Raw genomic sequence first — 24,717 nt, forward strand, 5'->3', positions numbered from 1 at the left:
TTCACATTTCTAATGTATAATGTAAAAGATATTATTGGAAATAATTTTAAAGTCAACAACTTTAAGCAAAAATGTTTATTGTACTTGTATATAAAAAGGAAAACTGAACGATTTAATTTTTTTGTATAATAGTGTTACTTATTATTTAAGAAAAGTGCCGTTTTATTAAACTAATATGATTATACAAAGACGAAGTGATTGAATTTTTTACACAACAAATAAAAATAAATAGTTTTTGTTTCTTGAAGCTTTCCATATTTGTGGTACAATTGTGATCCCTATAATTATTTAAATTATTATCATAAATTATAATTATAATAAAATAGGTCTAGGTCTAGTTAAAACAATTATATTTTATTACCTTAAATATGTCACATTATTGCTTTTAAACCTGAAATTATATTATTATTTGGAGTTCAAAAGTTTGGTGATAGACCCAAGACCGAAGTTGTATTTGACCGATATTTTAAAAATATTGACTACCTTTTTACTACATTACTGTTCTGAATAAATTTTAATGATACCTGTTAATTATTATATTACAATTAAAAGTAACAAAAATTTTATGTATACATGTATATTTGCTTAAAAGATTATTCGACCTCGCCAAAATGTCACTTCGATGATGTGCCTGTCAACAAAATGTGTTGACTGAATGTCTTTCGATACTATGTCCAGACACGGTTCGTATCAGCTGTTAGAAAACACCTTTCGAAATCAAGGCCTGCAAGTTTTCATATGGTATGGAGAAATGTTATCGTCACATAGTATCGGACATATCTCTATGCTATCAAAGTGTTCCTTAAATCCAGTTACGATTTTACAGTGCAAAAGATAACTTATCAGTGAATTTGTTTGTGAAAAAAATAGTTTTGGACAATGTCTTCGATTGTTGAAGATATTTGCGAACTGCTGGACAGTTACAACGGTAGAGACAAGGTAAAGTATGCGGAAACATTTCGGCCTTGATATTTACACACTGCCGCATTTTATTGTAGACAATAATTTTTTCAAAGGTTAAATTTTTGTAGCTTCGTGATAATTCCAATAGGTCATGTATTAATGTTAATAGATAATAAACCGATTTAGTTTTGATAATAAAAATGGCTTTTACTTTAGTGAAAATTAAGTTATAAACTTGATTAATTTGGTAATTTATCATGAATATATAAAATTACGAAATATATCATTGAAGGTTTATCAAAAGTTTTTTTTTTTTTTAATAATAATCTAGCTGAATCAAATGCTAAGTTTTAAATAATTATTAAATCCCCTTCCTTTTTTAACCATATATTTGTGTATGTATATATATGTAATTTTTATACACTTATGTATATGTATATATTGCTATAATGATTTTAACATAAAACAAATAATCCTATTGTCTCATTGCTTCCTGAACATGGAGTAATCTTTGTCTTGATTATGCTGTAGATCGGTTTCTTACTTTGTTGCTGTGGGACACTGCATAAATTGGTGTTTATATTTAAGCAGATTTGCTCCAAACTATCAGTTGAGACTATCTTTAGTTTTTGGCTTCAACATTTCTAATTACTTGTCATTATACTATTATTTGTCCAAGATTATGACTGTCCCTCTTGTTGTCTCTGAAAAACTCCTGTTCTTGGTACAAGCAGATGCTAGAAAGCTTTATTTTTGTTATGATAGTGTATAAAATGAAATGTGAAATTTGTAATTGGAAGCATTTTTCTCCAGTATCCAATGTAGATATCACATATTTATGGTCATATATCTGATCTTAATTGGTGTTTTTTAAAGTCTGACTTGTAGCTGAAAAAAATGATAAACATAAAATAGATACATGCTAATAAATATTTTCATCATTTGAATTTGAATAGACATTTAATAAAGTACATAATAACAATGTTAAATAAATTCTCAATTTGTATACATATTTATAACTAAGGTATAACTTAGAATAAAGCATATAAAACTTATGCAACTATGTTTCGTTTAGAAATCATAAGAATTTAGAAGGGAAACATAAGTATTGCATTACATTCAGTTTGTGTTACAGTTGGTGTAATATTACAGATTGATACAAGTTATAGTTACGAGCGAGGTGTAATATTGAAATAAGTAAACCATTTTCAATTTTAATTGTAACAACTTTATTTAATTAAGTACAAAACTAATTTTTTTATTTAGGTACTCTTTGTGAGTTCAGTTAGAATTAAAGTCACCTTCATTGTATATTCTCCATGGTCATCATCATTGTCTTTTCAACCCATAGATGCCCACTGCATAGGCCTTACCCAAAGATGTGTATCAGAGAGACATACTATAATTGCCACACTTGGTAGGGGGGTTGACAATTGTCGAGTGGTATTATGATATGCAAGGATGCAGCTGCTCAACCTCTGGAAACTTGTTTATGAGCAGTGGCAATGTCATTGTCCTATTGTCCATACTATTTTTAGGATTGGAGATATTTACTCTAACATTGGGAACATCAAAAAAACATTAATTTTGTTTATGCAGAATAATCATTTCTTATTTAATCTTTCCCTTATCATTATCTGAATATTAAGTGATATAATTGTTATCTTAATTGAAATTATTTATCACTATAACTAAGCATAAATTTTTGGTGTTTAAATTATATGAATTTAGTTTAGTTAAACACTTGTTACTTTTAACTGTTTTTCTTTATAATATTTAAAATTTATTACGAATATGACTTAAGAAAATCTAATTCCTGATGAGTATTACATACTATATACTAGGGGAACCGGAAAGTAATGTCGCTTTCTAAAGTTAAATTCACATGACTACATTTTTACAAGTTTTTATTACAAATCAACAATATATTTACCTTTGTTATCATCAACCTTTTGACATCTAGTATACCAATTTTTAATGACAGGGCAGTAAAAATAAATCAGTTTTTCTTTAAAATATGTTGACAGAAACAACATTACTTTCCGGTCCCCCTAATGTATTACTAGTGAACAGTAGTAACCTAGTGGTAGAAGGAGACTTGCTATTGTAAGTTGCAGGTTCAATTCCCCAGATACAATCTTAGATTATTCTTACTTTGTGCATTAATTATATAGGATTGTCACTGTTCAAAAACACATTTCCAAAGTGGGCAGTAGTGTCCTCTGTGTGTCATAATACCACACTGTGATCACCGACCTGCCTTAACATAACATAACCAACATAATTAAGTTGTAATTACATAAACAAGAAAGCAATTAAATATATTTCCAGTCAACTTTAGATTTTCAATAATTAATGCTTTGCACTCAAGGTTTTTTTTTCATTCATATAACCAGCAAGTAAAAGTAGTTATAGTGAAAAGAATATTTTTACATTAATATATGTAATAAATATATATACAAGGTAATGAAGTATGCATTTAAATAAATCATCTTTGTATATTATTATTATTTATATGAATACTAATTTTATGAATACTAATGTCATATAAAATACAAAAAAATTATGAAACACAAACATTTTATAGTTGTCCAAAGTCTGATACCTCTTAAAGTAATTGTTAATATGTAATCTTGGCTTTTCTAGAGAGGTATCAAAAAAATAATGGGTCCACTGTCTTTTGCTCAGAATTTTTGTATAAGAACACACTACACAATCTTTCTTAGTTCCAGAATGTATAATGTGTAGTGAGCTGAAAAAATTTTGTATTGTTCAAATTTGAGATTTTACTTAGAAGAAATTTGTCCATAAAATTAAGATTAACTAATTGACAGCTTCAATAAAGAAAATAGATTTTCTTTGTATTGTTCATTAGTGAAGAAACATCAAACCTTGTTTATACAATTGTGTTCAGATCTTCCTACAGTTCTATGTTAAATAACAATTATCAGTATATTATTAATAAAAAATAATTGGTTTTAAAAACTGAAGGTAAATAACTTATTTTCTTTTGTTCAGGTTGTCCGGCTAACATGCTATGCATTCAAGCTATATGGATGTATCAAAGGGGAGAAGCCCTGGCAGACTGCTGGTTCACGTCTGTCAAACGCAAGGATGATGCTGCGGCTGTTCGATGATATACCAATGATAAGACATACATACAACTACGGGCTAGGAAGACATGTAAGTGTTGCAGTGGCTATTTTAATATTAATGGTAACTGAGTTTACTTGCGTGCAGGATAGATGACTTGTGGTGGTTTTAATGTTTTGGAGCTGAGACCACAGACCATGTCCCGATCCCACAGACCATGTCGCCGATCCCAAAATTACGAGATAAGTGCTTAATAAAACTTGGTATGAATTACTTTAATGTTATAAAGTTATTGTGAGTGATGACCACAAGTAGAGATCGTAAGTCGCGGATTCGATTCCCGCTTTGTGCGTTAATTATATAGCATTTCCACTGCTCATAAACAAGGTTCCAGAGGATGGGGAACAGTGTCCTCTGCATACTATGATACAGCACTACGGTCGGCAACGCGCCTCCCGTGTGTGGTATTTATGTTATGTCCATCTATAGATATCTTTGAGGGAAGCCTATGCCTTGCAGTCGGCGTCTATAGACAGAAACTACGACGACGATCACCTGCAGACCCTTCTTAGGTTGTTGTGGTTCCTCCTCAAATCAGGCTTCCTTTGGAATCCTCATAAAAAAAGAAAGATGCTACTACAGGGAAACTGTTTTTTATTTTTTTATTTGATACTAGTATGTGTCAAACTGCTCTTGTGGCATTATTTTCATGATACAAGTAATCACTAGATGATACTAAACAGATAATATGAAGAAATGAATGTTCCGAAGCCAGTTAATCCATAGAATATCAGTAAGGTACTTCAATTTTCAGTTGAAAGCTATGTTAGTAATAGTTTAGTATTCAGTATAATTAATAAATAACTTACTTTTTTATATTAATTCTTTTCTTATTGTTAGATAGACAACATTGCACATAATGTATCAAATTTAAAAATCAAACTAAAGTGTCTTTGCCCCAAAATGAATATAACTAATTCATTCAGAGTAGATCTTTTAAAATCCAAATATATATGATGTGGTAAATTAACTTGTTTATATTAAACAGGAGTCATCAAAGATGGCAGCTCTATTGGGAGTGCTGGCCAATATGGTCGACCAGGCCTTCCTGCCGGTGGAGAAGGCATGTTGGCTGCATGAGGTCGGCATCCTCAAGCTGTCGCCGCGTACCGCAGACACCCTGGAGATAGTCAGCACCGCTCTCTGGGCGGCCAGTCTCTACATATCACTGATACAGTAAACACATACATTTTTGTCATCATTTCAATTGTAGGATGTTCGCTACCATTGCAGATTTCAAATAGGATCAGTTTAACAAGGTTCTGTTTCCACCTTGTGAGTGAACATCCTACCATGCGTTTCTCATCGTTTTATCTATGGTGTCTACTTTAAAACCTAAAAGCCTATCAGCTTTTAGGTTTAGCTACTTTAAAACCTAAGAGGCTATCAGCTGAGCGTGGCCTGCCGACAGCCCCTTCACCTTGCGAATAAGGCTATATCCTTTTGAAGTAAACAATGAACAAGATATGCTAGCTAACACAGTACAAGTTTATTATATTTATACTAGCAGATCACACAAACATTGTTTTGCAAAAAAATTAAAGTTTTTAATTAACAAATTAAAAATAAGGGTTGATCGTAGATGGGTGGAAATTTAGGGTTGTATGTATTTTTGTATGCTGTATCATAAAAAAATAAAAACAAAAAATTTTGTCTAAAAAAAAATAGGGGTGGACAAGTGAACATTTAGGGGGATGAAAAATAGATGTTGTCTGATTCTCCACCCTTTATATATTAGATATGCTTGGTATGTTTTTGCAACAATTGTCAAAAGATATTAATTTGAAACAGTTATTGGTTAATTTAAGAGATCATAAGACAAATTCAGTTCTGATGGGAAGCATTCGAAAAAGAAAAAGTTCTTAAACATCTTCTGGTTAAAAATATTGAAATATCTGATGATGAAGGTCTTTGAAGCCTATAGGCTAACATGAGTTTGATGATTGGTTCCGTTAGTGTGTACCTTTTTGTGTACCATCATTTATCATCATCTTTATTATTAAGCGATAAGACCTCTACTAGTCAAAGTCCTGTCTCTTAAATTTTCAAACCGATAAGACTGATTGGAAGCAGTCTGCATCCGGCGTCTCCTGGTGGCTGTATCTATAACATTATTTTATTTAAATAAAGAAAATTTTATAGTTGGCCTTCTTATATGTTACCTTTTTAGTTTTCTACTAAAATTGATATTGATTATCTTTATAGAACTTTCCGGTCGATGCGTCATTTGTGGTGGAGCAGAGGCTGCCTGAAGAATTGTTCGGAGAACGGGGGGGCAGAAGCACGCGATAGCCTGGACGTGAGGCTGACGCTGCAAGCCGTCACCGCCGGCAAGCTCTGCCTGGATATAGCACACGCAGTCAGCTGCCTACCCCCTGGTTGGTTGTGGGGCGAAAGGATAGGTCCTACCAAAGTCGCAGCTGTCGCCACCACCTCCTCCATCATCGGCATCGCCTTATACTTCGCCAGGAAACGATTGTTAAAATAGTACAATTTCATAATCGGTTATGAAAAAGCGATATATCGTCGATATTGCCATTTAAAAAAGTAAAAATGGTTGTGATCCATGGTATTTAAAGGGCAATATTTCTAACTAGAAATGAGGTTTTATTGTAATATTTTTATTATAATATTATTTGATAAAAAATAGACAATTTTTATATTATATACACAAGTGAAATATCCTATTAAAAATAAACTGATTTATATTCAAACTTTTCGGATTATAATTTGTTCTTGCACTGAATATATAGTGAATGAGACACAGAACAGCAATAGGGTCCAGCTTTTATTGAATCTTATCTAGTATTATCGTCTTTTTATGTAAAAATTTAATCAAAAGTCGCAAAAATTTGTTTCCTTTATAATTTCTTGTTTTTGATATTCTATTTTTAAATTCTGAAGACCTAAAAGGCACGTCTATACAAGTACTTATGTTATACCGCTTCACCTGTTCCCGATAATGTTTTATTTGTCTTATTAAAATGTCTTGTTAAACTATACATTTGAATTAACAGATTTTATAGTTTACACTATTTTTTAAAAATATTATTTCTCTAATTTATTTAATGTCTAGATAAATACAGATTTCTGACAATAATAATGTTTAGAAAAGTTGTGTATTTTGCTATTTTTTCATTATTATACCTTGATATGCGGGTGGAAATAAAAGGTAAAATGTTACGTTGGAATTATTTATTTAAAAAAAAAACAAGCCGCTCGCAAGACAACGCCGCCATTACGAAAAATCCTGTCACTTGTTAACTACAGACTATACATAATCCCGATGACTGATTACTGCGTTTCATTTCACGACCTTAGTGTTGCTATATTACCACGCGTTTATTTTTTATTTTAATTCAAATGCGAATATTCTTTATTAAACTTTTAATGGACTACATCTCTTTTGGCGTCAAGTTGAAACTACCATCTGATAGAATAAATACCTCAGACCTGCGAATAGGCGAAAGAGATTTTAGAAGTTTAGTAAAGAAACTTATTAATAATACAAAAATACATGTGCTTCGCCAACTGTCACTTTAGACGAGCAATTCTTCATTTCTGATTCTATCGAAGCGAAGCTGTCTCCATTGCTCTCTAGGTATCCATGAGCCTTTATTAAGTCCTATCGTAAGCGACCGCTTCTAGGATCTGAAGTACATCACTGGCAACACACACTGGTCAAAGACATTGGTCTTCAGACATCTTCGTACATAAAATATGATTGACATATATATCTTTTCAACATCGGTTTCTTTCTTGTGCCAAATTAAATAAAATTTGAAATGGGTTCATGTCGAACACATTATTCCGAAATTACTACCTTCTATGAAGTCATTTACAGCAGTGCTCTGCGACCTTTTTTCATCTATGGCACACAAAAATCTTTCCTAGTATTTCGCAGCACACAGAAAGCTAAATTTGAGAGACTAGTGAACGTGACGTGCCACTGTGTCAAATACAAAATATGTGCAATGGACACTTATAAAATTTTAATTTTTACCGCGGCAGACTTGTATCCGACTTACGGCGCACCGATTGCGGAGCATTGATTTACAGTACACTAATACCTCGCTTTGCGTCGTTTCGTTTTGCGTTTTTTTCGAAGTTGCGTCGCTGCTTAATTAACACGAATTCTCATTGTGCGTCGTTAGATTTTCGAGGTTGCTTTGTTTTGGGTTCGAGTCTAATTTTTTTTAAATTTTGTAAAAGATGGCAACACTTTTGTTTTTAATTGCGCTATGCCATCAAAACTCGGGGATTCCCTTTCTTACTAAAAATCAACACAATTTTAATATAGTTTTATTTTCACTTTGTTTTGCCAATTTTAGAGTTCAGTTTCAATTACGTACTGTGTTGTAATGTAGTGTGTTGTGCTTTTTTTAAAAGAGAATTATAAATTTAAATAAATTTTTACGTGTTATTTTTGGTTACAAAAAAGGTAAATATTAATTCAATCTATTTGTTGGCAGAGTTATGTTATTTTTGGTATTAAATGTTAACTTCGTTCAATTTTCGTTTTAAAAAGTTGTATTTTCGTAACCCTGGAACCTATCTTCGATCTTTACACGGCTTGCTATAAAAAATCCTAATTCACTTTGCGGCGTTTCAATTTGCGTCGTGTTTTTTTGGAACGGAACCACGACGCAAAGTGAGATATTGGTGTATAGTAAGTCTTACAATACAAACGTTTTTTTACAATTTTAAAATCTAAATTAAAGATGGAAGTTTTCTAAACATCAATAGAGATTGTAAAAATATACGTTGCTCACAATAATATTGAACTCTATAAACATGAGTCGTAATTTGCTGTGATTTATTTTTGAAAAATAAAATATCGATTGATATTTTATGTCTAATTTTCCACTACTTACCTCTCTCGTAACTTGACCAAGATGTAAAAATATATTAAGTCAAATCGCTCCCGATTTTTACATGTAGCAACACATTTAGCGACACAATTCTTTTTTTATAAATTGTATTTTTATATTTTTGTTTACAGCTTATTCACGAGCTAATTTAAAATACACTGTAAAATTTACTAGTTTCAAAGTAAATATATTCATATAGAAATATTTAATTTTATGACATTTAATGATGTAAATTCGTGATTAATAATGTTTTTCCCTGTTTACGTATCTATAGTATACAGGGTTTTAGATAGATATGTTTAATTAGAATTTAATTAAGATAATTTGTTGTTTTAAAAAAACGTTTGTTAATAATTCCGTTTAGAATGTAATCGTTTTATTTCATTGCTCCTTAATATATGTACTAGTTAAAACCTATTATATCTATGACATCGATCTCCTTTATATTTCTTTTGTTTTGTCGCTCCGGTTCGTCAGACTGTTGTCAATTTTACCAGATTAGTAGGCAGTAGGCCGACAAATTCCTAGGACGCATAGACGGGACTCTCCGTGAAGATGTGTCTGCCAACTTTATATTTTATTGGCCGTTTGCTAATCTGCGAGTCCCGACCGACGTCAAAATAATCATTATGATGTTGTCGACTATTAGCAATAGATATAGTGCAAATGAATTGCCACGTAATTTTGATAAATATGTAAAGACAACATTACGTCGAAAAGGGGAATTCCACAGACATATAATCATTTATGTCTACTGACTCTAGGAAGAATCCCACAAATACATTCATTCCGTATTGAATAGTCGTTCGATTTACTTATAAACAATTATTAATTTCAATTACGATATAGAACTCCATGTTATTCTTAAAAAGTTTTAGTGAGTATAAACTATTAACTCTATAAATTTGGACTTAAATAAAATAAATACTCTTTGTGAGGTAAACTGAATGCCTGGTTTAAGTGGAATGCTTGCCTATATTTCTAAAATCCCTTGACTTTTATATATCCACGGAGTTATATCATAAATGGTTCCGACATTGCGGCGGCGTTCCTGAAGGCGCTTGCTTGTCGAAGTAACATCGGTTCTTCAAAGCGCACCATTATTAGTTGTGTGTTAGGAATGTAGTTTCTACACTGGCAGCTAGGCAGTAATTGGATAAAAACCTTTTACATTGTCCTTGTCCCGAAACTGATATAAGTTTAATTAAAAAATACTATCTGTCTGTGACAAGAACAGAGCTATTTAGAAATATACCGAATATGTATAACAAAATTTTAGATTTCGCATTGGAATATTATTTCCGTTAATATTTCAAGGTGAGTATTAAAAATAACAAATGTTCGCAAAGATAGAATTCGAAAGAAAAAGTACAAATAAATGTATGCGCAATTAAAGAGATAACTGCTAAAGACTGTCTTAGACTCTGTGTAGGTACATTATTATTCTAGAAAAACAATTTCATTGACGACAATCGAGTATTTCGTTGAAGTTGCAGTGATAAGTGTTAAATAAAGTTTTTATTAAATTAATGGTGACGATCAGATTTAGGACAATACACACTATTTTGATAATTTAAATGACTATTAAAACATTGAATACCTTATTAAAGTTAAGATAGGTTGTTCCTGTTATAAATTAATAGAATTATTATTTGTGCGCGACTTTTCTTGCTGGCTTGTAGTCATCTGTTGCTGACTTTGCTGCAACGTCATCTATTGGTTTCCAAGCACAAACATTGTATTAATCTTTTATTTCTTCTGGCATTTCTTTTGAAAGGGAAATCCCTTTTTAAAGGTTCATTTTACATGTTATTTCTCGCGATTGTTTATCTGTCTGTTATTAAAGTTACTTATGTTTTATGATAACAGTTAAACAGAAGTTATAGCATTGTTTATAACAACAGTATGTATGTATAAAAACATTTTATTTGTAACAATTGAAATAAGAAAAAATCAATTTACGTAATAAGTTTTGCAGTGGACAGACGAATAGCGAACTGATTATATTAAACTGTAATGTTTATTGTCAATAAAATCTTTGTACAATTTATAGCCTTTGATTTCTTTATAAGACTAGTATAGAAATGTCAACGATAAGGAAAATATGGTTAGGTTTCACACATTTAAAGTAAAATTCGATAATTAAAATATAATTTAAATTTATTTAATCTCTCAATTTCTTTGAATATATTTGTAGATAATACCTTTATGTTTATACAATGTAAATAGGACTGAAATTGATGTAACAACGCCTTCATTAAAGTTTTTATTCAAAAATTTTTGCTGACAAACAATGTCATGTCCGAAATAATCTATTGTATCTTATCGAAGACATGTGATAAAAATGTGATCAACATGTAGTTGAAGTGAAGCATTTTGATAGTGACATTCGTTGTTTAGAGTTACTGGTGGTAAATCATGGGGATGGTGGCCGACGAAATCTGCAGCCTGCTGGAGGTCCATGCGAATCGAGATAAGGTACTCTTAATTAATATACTTAGATTAATATACATATATAATGATATTAATTTATTGAAAATAATAAAAATATATATTTGTTAATATTTAAAATACAAAATGTGATTACATTTTTAAAAGTAAATATGTTAATATTCTTTCTAAATATATAATCTGTGTCTCGATTTCTTTATAAGTCATTGTGAAACTATAGATTATGTAATAAACATAATTTTTCATTACCTTTTTTTTTAATTTAAATAATTATGTTAACTATTCTTTGCAAATTTGTCCCACCGTTTCAATCGCACCACAGATAAAAAACAGTCTTTTTCAAATATCTGTATATATTTTATTAGCAGTTTTTAACTACGAGTTTTAGAAATATTTAGCTTCTCTAACTAAATCCGTTACTTATAACTTAGAGCTCTAATATTAGAACGTTTGAGGGGTTCTTTATTTTTACGAAAGTGGCTGTGCTCTGGATTTCTCGATGACGTCAAATAAGGAATGAGGAGATCTGTAGAGGAATGAAAATAACTGACATAGCCCAGGATATTGGCAAGTCGAAGTAGCAGTGGGAAATCTACATATAGCGCTGAACAAGAGGCCACTAGAGACTTAAGGTTTTGCGTCTAAGATCACAGATAGATAAGCGCAGCGTTTGAAATCAACCCCCAAGGTGGGCAACCTTAATACATTGACTACTTTAGTAAGAGGACACTGAATGTGAGGCCCATGTCGGCAACAGTGACGTCCTACAAATGAAATGTTGATGATAATGATAAAGATTGGATTCTTCCCAGAGCTGGTTGGACTTGGAGGTAATAACAAAACGAAGTCCGAAGTAGAAATGTGTATTTCATACGAGCTTCGCCCATATTTATACCGCTATATATAAAGAATTATATTTTTGTAGAATTTCCCTTTTCGATGCGCTGACGATGAAGTAATGTAGTTCCCGCAAAGTTTTAACTTGTAATTATTAATTGTATATTGTATTTATGATTTTTTTGTCCACTCATATGGTGGAAAAACAACCTTGTTTAGATCATTAGTAGGAACTGGATGCAGGCGACATTATATTAGACTTATTTTATTTAATTAATTATAATTTGTATCGCTAGTGTTTTTTTTACAATATTTATTTTTCGCTTAAACTAAACGCAGACAGTTGGGAGAGGGTTGCCGCTATTTGATACGAAACTTTCTTCTCCCAGCTGCGAGGCACGACAGCGTTTTATATTTTTTTTACAATTTTTCTTACACAATTTTCTCTTATGGGTAAAAACAGCTAAAATTTTTACATATTAACAATACAATTTGAAATACTCAATTATATATTAGTTGCTACATTATTATATTTCAAGTCGCTGCCCAAGCGCTACAGACCGTTAAATGCCTTGAGATTTAGGACAATGTGCCGGGCCAAGTCATCCAAAGATTCCGCTGTAGATTTTTTTCTTGAGAAGGTCCGGTAAGTTGAACGGAGGTATATTAAGGTTTTCACGTAAGATCACGTGGTTACGTCTTTTGGATGCAAATCGGGAGCAGTGTCTGAGTAAGAGATCAAAAGTCTGTACTGTGGAGTCGTCACATGGGCAAGTCTCATTATCGATTATTTTAAAACGGTGCAGGTACTGCTTGCAGTACCCGTGCCCGCTTAATAGTTGTGTGTGATGGAAAAATGTCTTGATGAGTTTTCGCAGTTTGTATTAGACCTATTAGAGATGTATATTGACGTATGTTCAGCAGTTGACGTAATACGTCTGAAATGGTAATAACGATAATGATGTCTTTGTCGTAATCACATTTTACAATACATTATTTTAGACCACCTTAGCTACCGTGCTTTTGTAAGTTTTAAAGGGGTTGTTTTATTACATAGGTCGTATCGTTGGTTAGCTACACGTTGAAGCTATGGGGCGCGACGGCCAAAAGCCCGCCTCTATTGACGGCGAGTGCGCGCATCGCCGGCGCACGCGCAACTCTACGGCTCTTTGATGATCCTGCCGCACTCAGAGCTCTCTTCAGATACGGACTCGGTAAACAGGTGTGTATATACAAATACATGACTTTTCTCTCATATTGAATCCATTTGATTATGATGACTTGAAAGCAACATAAGTTATATTGCTGAAGCTTAGAGCGATCCTTTGCGCCGACCGGTTTACTGCGTAGAAATGGATTCGCTTTTATAAATTGGGTCAGAGCTGAAATAAGGTTTCATGAAGATATGACATTTCCTAAGCTTGTCTACGAATATAAATGATATAGAGGTGAACATACCTAACTATAGCATTATAAATAATAAATCAAGCCAGTTACAACTTTCAGATGATACTTTTTGGAAATCGTAATAGAGGCCTATGTTCAACTATAGACGTGGTATGAGTGAAATGGTGATGACGATGTTAAAGTTTTAGGTCGTTATATTGATTGCATAATGAATTTAAGACTTTTCTATATTGAACTAAGATTATATATTTAAGATTTTATATATTTGGATTTTTCCTCACACATTTCAACCCTTTGCACTCGAGCAGCGAGTCTCAGAGATTCTAAGTATAGCTAGAAATTCTAAGTATAGTTAGAGATCCTGGCGATAGTGCGATCGCGAGGAGCAGTGATGATAGTGAAGAAGTAAGAGGTGTAAGAGCACGAAAGATCAGAATAAATGACAGTAAAAGCGACAGTGATAGTGATACTGCAGAAGACCAACAATCTGACAATTCTGAACGGATTAGCTGTACAGAATCTGAAGAGACACCCTCAAGAATACCGATGATAGCCGGAGATGCTCCTGGAGGACCGCACGTACCTGCACAAACGAAAGAGCCGTCGGATTTTTCAAACTGTTTTTTCCTGACGAACTCGTAAATGAAATTGTTAAGGAAACAAATAACTACGCTACAACAAAGCAGGACGCTATCACCGTATTTGATATGGCAAACTTCGCTCTTTAACTTGGCAAAAGACTTTGTGTTTAATCATTTTAAGTTAGATGTAATAAATTCACCAAAAGCGCCGCGAAACGCTCCGAGTTGCTGGTAGGTTTAGGCGATAACGGTCTCAAGTACAAAGGGTTAAAAATAACTCATTATAAGTTAATTTTGTTCCTTTATATGTTTTATTTTAGGAAGGACTGCTCTGGGGCAGTTTAGGCGTTGCGAATGGCCTGTTAAACTTGTCATACTTGCAAGGAGAGAAACTCGTGTGGCTACTAGATACCGGCGTGTTGAAGCTACCTCCAGAGCTGGCTGAACGCGTTCGGATTGCCCATAAGCTTTTTTGGAGTCTCTCCGCCATCGTCGGACTTATCAGGTGACTTCTGATGAGAAGGATGTGTTCACAAAACTGAGAAATATTTCAGCTTATACAATAATTCTCCATATAACATAAAACTTTCGTTTCCCAAATTAAAACCGCGTTCGTACATTCTGAATGGTTTATTTTAATTGGTCAATGTGAACATGTCTTTCTAATACACAATGGACGGTTATTTTTTAACGCGTTTTTATTTTAATTATTGACTTTAAAGGTCCTGAAATTTAGTCCATTGTCATAAATATGTTTCCATAAGTAAAAGTCATTTAAATATTATTATATATCAGGGGTTGTCAAACTGCGGGTCGCGATGAACGATTATTTTTGGGTCCGATTAATTGTTGAATTATTTCAATATTTAAATTTATATAATCTATGCCTGCTCCTAGGAAATCGAAACTAGTGTGTAAAATATAATAATTATTATTATTCCACCATAAAATTGGTGAAATACAAACACCTATCATAATTAACTAACCGGCATCTTAAGTATTATTAGGAGTGCCGTCATATACATGTGCCATTATATCTAACTTCTATGGACATATTTTGTACATGGCATATTATTTCAATATATATAATTTTCGGAAAAAAATCTTTTTCGTGTTTTAAATGCGTATTAAATTGCGGCTCGCGAAAATTTCAAATTTCGAACAATGGCTCGAACTATCAAGGAGCTTGGTTGGCCACGCGTTATATATATATACCCAGCGTTGATCAAGTAATCAATAAATTTAATTGTAAAACACATTTCGTTATAGGAAAAAGGGTAAACGGGCAAAAATTAGCTTCGTATAACGCGTAGTGACCCACGTTTAAATTTTCTCGTTATAGGGTGCTTAAATCGTACATATTTTATTTTATTAAAAATAAACAAATCACAATGTGCAGATGTATAATAATATATTCATTGTGAATTGTTTAAATTCACAGTGCTTTATATTCAACGAACCAAGGTTTGGAGAGTTCGTTTCTTTTAACGAATTGACCAATCAGCAAACGCCATATATCGAAACTTCTGGAACTTTTTTTTATTTCTGCCAATAAGAGTTTAGCAAACCGAATACTGTTCGGACACTTTATAATTTCATATATCACTTCAAACGTCAAGCGGCACTCGACCTTAATTCTTTTAATATAAGGTTTGATTTAACTCGTCGTGTTAAATACTCTATGTATAACCACGTAAAGTTTCTATTGTGCAACCGTTGAGACCGAAAGGTGGCGACCAAGAGTCAGTACAAGTCGCGTGGGTAGGCCCCCATTAGATAGCACGACGACATAGTTTCTCCGGAAGTAGCTGGATACGGGCAGAGCAGGACTGGGCATCATCGCCATCTTTGGGCTTACCCCTTGCAGTGGGCGTCTAGACCAAAAACAACGTATCAACCATTAAACCAAATAAAACTTAACTTAAACAAAAACATTTTTCGGATACAAAATTAAGTGCGAAATGAACCTATGCCGCGTGTACGAAAAATGTTAAAAAAAAATGTTTTTTATCACAGACTTTTGCAATTTTAAATTACTTTCAGTTTGTACGCTAAAAAAATCAACATTTATTTCAATTGTTACTATTTTCGACAGATCTCTACGTGCTCTGCATTTAACATCGCTGATGATGAAGTCAGATAACAGACCGAAGTGTGCCGGAGTGAGATTTACCCAGGCCTCGCTCACCAGTACGAAGTTACTATTGGACGTTGTACATGCCGTCAGCTGGCTGCCGCGCGGATGGCTCTGGGGCGGAGCCCTAACGACTACGCAGGCTGCCACCGCGGCTACAGCGTCCGCTGTTATCGGTCTAGTAGTTCACTATCATGGGAAGAAGTTAGTGCGATAATATTAAGTATTATCTTCAATAGTAATTTGAACTTAGTGTTGGGAATAAAATAATATAGCGATCTTCCAGTTCAACAAACAATATACCAGTTATCTGATCATAACAACATTTAATATTAAGACACATTTGCCTAATTTAAAGTGGTTGAAGTATACAGGATGATTAGTTATAGATGTAATTATAATATAGTAAAAAAAGTTACAAAAATACTAGATGTTCAAATTAATTATTGTTTATTATCTGCCTCTTCAGATATTGTATTGCCATAAGTAATTGGCCTAACGTATTCTAATAGAAAAAATAAATTGATGAAATATATTTCAGTGATCATATTTTATAGGTGATTGTAAATAAGTGTTTATTCATAACCAATTGGTGCTTGGTGTAATGCTGCCGAGACCGCTACCCCGCTTTAGGTATGTGGGCAGCGAGATGGAGGGGTAGTCTCTCAATGCTCGCGGCGGCGCTTATACTCTTTCCTCCTCGACCCTCACCTCGCAGCACTTTCTTGAGGCACGGTACAGCACTTTCGGTAGCACAAAAAGGTGTAATTTCGCTTAAGGATGTTACTATGTAAAATACTGTATTGTACAAAATAATTTATGATTATTAAACAATAATTGTTTACATTTTTATTATTATTTGCACACTGCAAAACCTCGATAGTGATTATATTTTCATTGCCATTACTCATATAAAAGTTTTCAGAGGATGGGCATCAGCAACCTCTGTGTCATAATACCATACTGCATCACCAACCCGCCTGCCGAGCGTGGCGCTTATTATATATTCTTCCATATATATCTTTAGGGGAACCATATGCCTTGCAGTGGGCGTCAACGAACAAATTAATATTGATTTAAAAAAATCCTTTAACTATTTGTTGTTTACTCAAAGACCAACAAACTTTTTATACACAAAATTAAATGTGCCGTCTTTTTTTTACCGCCTTGTAGTATAAGATCATTGGCCATTTTTTTAGAGGTTCTACAATAGTTGCTGCAAAATTTTCACTTTCGAAATGTGGATAGTACAGGGTAATGTAATGAAAGATTAATTGTAAGGAACCATTTAATATAAAATTTGGTGAAATACAAAATAAAGGTAACATACATGACAACGTATACGACACTTAAAAATTAAAACTATCAAGAAATAGAAGATTTTAATTTGTAATATTTGAGATGCTTATATTAATAATATATCATAGAAGCAATTTAAAATTCAACCAACACTCACACTAGTAATTGTGATGAACAAAACAGCTTTTGTTTCCAATCATAACAAAAATTATTTCTAACTAAACAAAACATAATGACATTATATTTTACATCGTATTTGGCGTCTGTCAAATTTAGCCACTTTAGGGTCTATGCACATGTAGCATTTTTTAAATTTTTCAACGGTTTTTTAAACGTTAATTGAATTTTTATCAGTGCATATAATCTATACCTCTTCAAATACATAAACATGTTGTTTTAAGACTCATTTGCATTTGAAACAAAAGTAAAAAATCAGTGCGATTACTCCTTTACTTTTAGCCTTTAATATTAAAAAAGTCTAATAAAAAGCTTTTACACCTATTGAGATTTCTTTGATATAATTATAGTATTTTTTAAAATTCTAAAAATATTAGGCGGTAACACATACATTTAAGCTTGTATAGAATTAGTTGTCTTTATTTTTATAATTTACATATCACATAGGTGGTACAATATTTGCTGACCATATAACAAACTAATCAATCTTAGCACTTTTATTTTAAGTTACAATATCGTCTACATATATTCTGGATACTATGTATACATTATCTGTATTTTTAGTAATTTCTCTCACATACATATTTTCTGTTGGTAATTTTATTTTTTTTAATTCTTTTTTAAATAAAATACATGCAAGTATTAATACTAAAAGCCTTTAGACGTGATGTGGGTGAATCCTCCATAAGGTGTACAATCGACATAGTCAAGTCGCTGAATGTGGACAAAACCGGTCATCTTGATCTCTGGATAAGGCCTATATCTTGTAGAGGGCGTCTATCAGCTGATATGTTGATACTATATTATATATTTAATCCTGTAATACACTAGTAAGAGTATTTTTAAAATGAAATAAACCTGTTTTTGTATCATGTGTCATTAGATACAATTTCCAATTCGTCTTTAAAGTATTCTCCTTTCCCGGCATATAGTTTTTCCGCCAGCCGTGGTAGGTACTTCGCTCGGGGTGCTTTGCCCCAGGACATAAATTCGGGTTGATTCGAGGCCGGGAGTGTAGCGCAGGAAGCCTCATATGCCTTCGTCAACGTCTCTGACGCCGGGCTTAGGACGCACTGTGCGTAGCGCGCAAGGAGTCGGATTCTGATGACAAATTTTTTAACATCTTAACATCTTACTTTAAGACCAGTGTTTCCCAACCTTTTCTGTAGCACGCCCCACTTAAGCCTGAAATTCTTACGCCCATCTGTATAGCATACATAACTTTTATATTAAAGTAATAGAATTAAAAGAGAGTCGATATATATGATAAAATGTGATGATCTGTATAAAATACAAATTAGTATAGTATAAAAAGCTTAAAACGGAAAAATGTATTTATTAATTAAACTTGTGATATTTGAGGAAGGAGGTAAAGGAAGAGAGGTGATGAAAGTGATTAGAGAATTATAGAATGAAAGAAGAGGGAAGTTAGATCACGGATTATTTAAAAAAAAAGAAAATGGAAATGCCCTGTCCCAAAACCATATACGGAAGTACGAGAGTTCCACAATAACGGGACCATAAAAAGCTTGTAGAGTACATTTTAGAATTCCCCTTTGCAATCAAATTGTCCCTGTCTTACACCTATCTATTGTTTCTGAAGATGTTAATGCTGTTAGCCCTAAGGCTTTTACAGCTTCATCGGTACTGAGTTCACGGAGCGGAATGGTTCGTGAACTAAATTTAAACTAGAAACTAAAAGCTGGGCAGGCGCCTACTAGTTACACGGGGACGCTCTCACGCTGTTGAGGCTCTTCGCGGTAGAGCTTTGACAGGGTGTATTGCTGGAGTGCTTGCGGGTTAGAACAGCAGTGTGGACCACAGGCGAGCTGAAGAGGTATCCGGATCCAACCACGGTTCGCCCAAGCTGTTCGCGGTTAGGGAGCGGGCGGCCGCTCATTAAAAACGGGTGTTGTAGCGTGGTGGGTGATGTTTTGTTTTGTTATGTAGAACGCGACGACCTGTGTAAAGTGTTGCAGGTCAATGTCTTATATCTTTAGATTTCAACTAAGGTATTAGTTGCATAAAGAATATGATGGCTGTGTAATGAAAGAAACGTGATTACTCACTACAGACCTCATTGGCATGTTCAGTTACGCGACGTGCCATAGAGAGAGCCATACTCGGGATTTCTCTAAGAGATCGAATTAGCAATGTATAGATCCGTAGAAGATAGTTTAGCGGATCACCAAATTTAAAAGTGAATAGGCCAAATAGCGGGTAAAACAGGCCTCTTGTGCCTTAAGGTTCTGGAGTAAAGGTGGACAAAACTTATTCATGTCTTCGGATGATGTTAAAGGCAGGCAGGTTCTAAAAGATCTATACCCAGTAACGGCTGAAAAGATACTTCTACATGTAGACAACTAACAACATTTGAAATATAAAATATAAGCTAAATTGCTTATTGCTATTATGTATGTATGTAAATATGAGTTTGAATGAAAGTAAGTTATTGAAGTAAAGGATGCCATACTTAGCTGCTTCGTAGTTCTGCTGCATGGCAACCACTTGGAGCAGCGAGCGACGCGGTTCAGCCGCCCATCGGGACAGCACTGCCCGAGCTGACAGCGCCCTCTCCTCCTTATCATTGGCTGGAGGTGTTGCAACCGCAGAGGTTTGAGATTCCCGCGCCACACGGCATGCGACGCAAACCCACACAGCCATGATGGGGTCATCATCGCTTCTATAACAAAACTAAAGTCTGACGTCTGGTATCTGACAGAGATTGTGTTAACACCTTTGCCAATCTCAACTACTGACTTCTGCACTGCAGGAGGGTGATGAAGAATGTAATTAATTATAAGAATAGACTGTGATACATTGTTACAAGACCTAGATTGTAATAATTGAGGAGATGAAAGGAGACGCAAAGAAGAAAAATTAAGAATGAATGAGAATGTTAGACTGTGTGAAGACTGGAAGAAGAGAATCAAAGAAAGACACGTGAAAAATTTATTAAAAAAGTAAAAGTCCCTTTCACACAATAAGCTACGGGTGTAAGAAAGGCTCCAAAAATCGGGGACCATTGAAAAGAAGAACTACTCTTGACTTACTGCTGAAAGTTGAGATAATTGAGAATGTAACTTATTTCAGAATGACGTTATACAGGATGATTGAGAAAAATTTTAAAAATTTTAACTTTTGCTTTCTTACTTTTACTGTGCATTCACCGCTTTAAAGCTTTTACATTTATAACCAATCAACCTGTATGGTTTGTTTTACCGAAGCTGTCAAGATCTTAGCCACAAGAGATACGTGAGAAGTGACCTCGGCCTAGACCAGTGTTTCCCAACCTTTTTTATACCATGCCCCATCTTATCTTTTTCAAAATTCTTATGTCCAGCATTTCAAATTTGTCATTTATATTTAATTAAGAATTTGCTTTTAACTTTAACCTGACATCTGGCATTGCATTTAATGGGCCCGGAGCGGAAGGCTACCATCATATTGATTCTATTTTCGAATTGCCCCCTAAAAAATCAAATTACCCCTTTGTGGGGCGTGGGCCCCACGTTGGGTAACACTGGTCTAGACTGTCCCGAAATCGATTAACACTTCCATATAACGATTAGCGCTCGATAGCAACGAACCTCTACTCGATTTTTGATTACAAAACGATCTCTGTCTCTGTCAAGCTCATTCGTCCAATGTAAAGAATGTTCCAGAATGATCAACGAGTTTATTTTTTATGGCCTCCCCTCTCCTATTCAGAACCTCTCGTCAACCCCCTATTTTTAAGGGACAGGGACTTTTTACTTTATGAAATAATAATCTATCTCTCCTTACATTCTTCACAATTTCTTTCATTCGTCATCTATTTTCCTTTACAATACACATAACCTTCCTTCTGTTTCTTTCGCTCCTTAGATTTTACAGAAGGTTACTTCTTTATATCGCAGTACGGTTTTTGTTTTATTTTTTCCGTTTACTATTACACTTTAAAAAATTCTATTAGTTACTACGAGATTGAATTAGGAAAGAGGGGATCTTTACACGAATGTAGACTACATGGCTCAGCATGTTGGCACTGGTGGATTTTAAGTGGCAGCAGGCCGACCAAATAACGAACGGAAATGATGGCCATTGAAAACTTCGCAGGACGTCCATCTACAAAATTGACATACGACCTTATTATGGTCAAGTTGTGTACATAAAATCAATATATAAATAATTGTTTTGCTTACGCAGTGAGGTCGTGTTGTGAGAGTGTGCGTATGACGTCAGTTGGTGGCTGCGCAGGCGCAGGTAGCAGCGCGTACGCGGCGTGCCAGCTGCGACGAGTTGCAGCAGCCGCACTGGCAGCTGCCGCCCCCCATGGGCACGCTGCCCACCGCCCACGCAACGCACCCCACCCTCCACTCTCTGACCCTATGGAATAATTAATAATAATAATAATCGATGACTGCCTGATGGTAAAACTTTTAAGTTCAGGGTGTCAGTATTTTTAAAATCAAACGTGTACACTGGCTGGTTTATTGTATTGCGAACATGGGCTTCGCAAGCTCAATTCAGATGCTGTAAGAACTATATGGCTTACGGCACATAAATCATATGAAACTATATTAGATAAATAGACCCGTCAGTGACTGGCACCTGACAAGAAAGAAGTCGTCCGAAGTGAAAAATGCGAATAGTAGAAGTGTTTTTTTCTATGGCTCCTGTTTTTGTGAACCTTTCGTATGCTCTTAGCTTATTGTGAGAAAGGGACTGTTACATTTTTAATAATTTTTTACGTGTCTTTTTCCATAGTGGAAGGGCGGACAGTCAACTCGTCCGAGTTCAAAAAATATTTAGACATAGATATATTTGGGGGAGCCCTATGCCTTGCAGTCGGTGTTTATGGGCTGAAACAACCTGCAATTTTTAATTAAATTGTATTATAATTGACGAAATTACCACCGAGACTACATGATAACTGAAAAAAGTTAACTTAGTGCGAAGTGAACAAGTGAAGAAAACGATTTAAACCAGTTTATCACAAGACTGTTCGCATATTGTCTATAGACTAGAAGGCATAATGGTTTTTAAAAAGATATTTTCCACGTGGTCTCTATTCACTGTATAAAAATATACACTTTAACTATGTACAAAATGGTTAAGTTTTTCTGGCAATATTTATAAATTTGTTTATTAAGTTTGGGTGTGCATATGCTTCTGTAGTACTCCTGACCTGATCGCGTCATGTGCGCTTTGGCGACGACCTCGACTAGGGGCACAAAGTATTCCAGAGCCGTGAGGGATGCTACGGCGGACGCACACGCTAGACGCAGCCTGGAACCGCACTCCTGGATCCACTGCCCCCACACCTGAAAACGAGGTATCTTATAAAAAGTAATACCAAAAATAAAATATTAGCAAAAGTATTGCATAATACCGCTAATATTTTATTACAATTTTTAAAAGTGGGTAGTCTGAAATTATATTTTAAATAAAAAAATCAAAACAATCAAAAAAACATAGACACCCTTGTATTTTGTACGGCAATGTACTAAAAAAGAAAGTATAGATCGACGGAACGGAGTTGCCGTTCCGCACCACATATCGCCTAATGAAATGACTTTACCAAACTCTTTTAGAACATCCCGTATACACTCAATTTACAAGATAAAAAAATAGAAAGAGATAGACGCACGGGTAAAGCCGCTCCAGCTGCAGGTTCAATGCACATAATCACGATAGCTCTGCTTAGCAGTTCTTCTATTTCTCCCTCCGAATTCTCTATATGTGGCGCTACAAAGAGAACATACTGTGTTGATGATTGGTTATAAGTATAAAGGCTTTCAAGGTGTGTATGTATATCCTTTACACGTATTTACGATCAGCCTATATAAATTTATCAAAATCAAAATATTCTTTATTCGAATAGGCAGTTTAAAACACTATCAAATCGGCTCGTAAGGCAGTTCTGCTAAGAGCCGGCGAGAAACTCAACAGTTGCTCTTTGGAAACACAGTTTTATAAAGAGTGCATCAATAATTTAATTCGACGCATTAACATCAGTATAGTATTTTTGTATAGAATAATATACATTTTTTCAATAATTCTTCTATTGGTTTTAAATCTCTCCAGTGACAGATCTGAAATTGATTGTTGAACTTTATTGTATATACGTACACCTTGTGCCGTAAATATCTCTCTGAAATATTCGTTTTAGTAATTTATTTTTTCTAATGGAATGCGACAAGCCAATAACAATAAGTCTGAAGGGTCAAATAGTAAATAATAATTAATTTTAATACGCAGTAATGCGAATTTTGAAAAGGTTTTTTATTTTATTATCATTATATTATTTATTATTTCTGTAACAATTGATTTAAGATATGGCGTACATTATCTTAATGTGCTATACATGTATCCCTTTTAGTCTATCTATCTTTAACCAATTATATATTACATCTTATATTGGTAAAAATAGTAAACGTTGACTTATATATATATATATATATATATATATATATATATATATATAAATTACGGTATATTTATACATAATTATAGTATGTAGTAGCCATTAGTATATTTAAATAAGGTGTTTTGAATTGATTTTATTTTTTTCTTTCATTTTTCGTATTTTATAATATTAACTAGTTTCACCTACTTTTATCAATTTATCTCTGCACCACCAGATGGTTAACTGGTAAAGAATGCCTTTGGTATTAAGTTCTCCATTATGCATGGTGTACAATAATATCAGAGAAGAAGTCTTAGGTTACTAATATAATTTTGATAAATAAAAAAATTAAAATATCACAGTATCTGGCAATCTTTTTTGTATTTGACTAATAGAGCAAGGAATTGAGAGACACGAAAGCTTCAGTGGTTCTATCATTAACTCTCTCTCTCTCTCTTTTTGTGCTGTCAGTGTTACCATATAAACATACATGTATAAGTTTTTTTTTTACAA

The 24,717-nt window shown here is 33.7% G+C and overlaps 3 protein-coding genes across 3 annotated transcripts in view; 2 read left to right on the forward strand and 1 right to left on the reverse strand.

The window, feature by feature from the left end:
- Positions 1 to 565: 565 nt before the first annotated feature.
- LOC137925241 (peroxisomal membrane protein 11C-like) lies at positions 566 to 6,751 on the forward strand. The gene is made up of 4 exons (XM_068768657.1): positions 566 to 939; positions 3,922 to 4,086; positions 5,045 to 5,232; positions 6,262 to 6,751. Exons 1-4 carry the CDS (start codon positions 880 to 882, stop codon positions 6,542 to 6,544), a joined length of 696 nt encoding a protein of 231 aa, XP_068624758.1. The 5' UTR covers positions 566 to 879; the 3' UTR covers positions 6,545 to 6,751.
- A 4,575-nt stretch (positions 6,752 to 11,326) lies between these two features.
- LOC137925965 (peroxisomal membrane protein 11C-like) lies at positions 11,327 to 16,726 on the forward strand. The gene is made up of 4 exons (XM_068769471.1): positions 11,327 to 11,405; positions 13,273 to 13,437; positions 14,524 to 14,708; positions 16,299 to 16,726. Exons 1-4 carry the CDS (start codon positions 11,346 to 11,348, stop codon positions 16,552 to 16,554), a joined length of 666 nt encoding a protein of 221 aa, XP_068625572.1. The 5' UTR covers positions 11,327 to 11,345; the 3' UTR covers positions 16,555 to 16,726.
- Positions 16,727 to 18,154: 1,428 nt separating this feature from the next.
- Positions 18,155 to 24,717, reverse strand: part of LOC137927160 (uncharacterized) — a 44,224-nt gene continuing 37,661 nt past the window's right edge. Inside the window, exons 36-40 of the mRNA XM_068770991.1 lie at positions 23,446 to 23,543; positions 22,984 to 23,119; positions 21,998 to 22,181; positions 20,287 to 20,496; positions 18,155 to 18,914 (exon numbers count right to left, since the gene is read on the reverse strand). Coding sequence (XP_068627092.1) covers positions 18,683 to 18,914; positions 20,287 to 20,496; positions 21,998 to 22,181; positions 22,984 to 23,119; positions 23,446 to 23,543 — 860 coding nt within the window. The 3' untranslated portion in view covers positions 18,155 to 18,682. The remainder of the gene's footprint in view (positions 18,915 to 20,286; positions 20,497 to 21,997; positions 22,182 to 22,983; positions 23,120 to 23,445; positions 23,544 to 24,717) is intronic.

Source organism: Battus philenor, unplaced genomic scaffold, assembly GCF_028537555.1.
Source record: "Battus philenor isolate CCGP_79_NKW_IND1 unplaced genomic scaffold, ilBatPhil1.0.hap1 SCAF_10, whole genome shotgun sequence".
Classification (NCBI taxonomy): Eukaryota; Metazoa; Arthropoda; class Insecta; order Lepidoptera; family Papilionidae; genus Battus; species Battus philenor.

Coding starts and splice junctions, on each gene's coding strand:
- LOC137925241 (XM_068768657.1), top strand. CDS start 880: ATGTCTTCGATTGTTGAAGATATTTGCGAACTGCTGGACAGTTACAAC. Junction 4,087..5,044: donor ACTACGGGCTAGGAAGACAT/GTAAGTGTTGCA, acceptor TATATTAAACAG/GAGTCATCAAAGATGGCAGC. Junction 5,233..6,261: donor CTCTACATATCACTGATACA/GTAAACACATAC, acceptor TTATCTTTATAG/AACTTTCCGGTCGATGCGTC.
- LOC137925965 (XM_068769471.1), top strand. CDS start 11,346: ATGGGGATGGTGGCCGACGAAATCTGCAGCCTGCTGGAGGTCCATGCG. Junction 11,406..13,272: donor TCCATGCGAATCGAGATAAG/GTACTCTTAATT, acceptor TTTATTACATAG/GTCGTATCGTTGGTTAGCTA. Junction 14,709..16,298: donor GCCATCGTCGGACTTATCAG/GTGACTTCTGAT, acceptor TATTTTCGACAG/ATCTCTACGTGCTCTGCATT.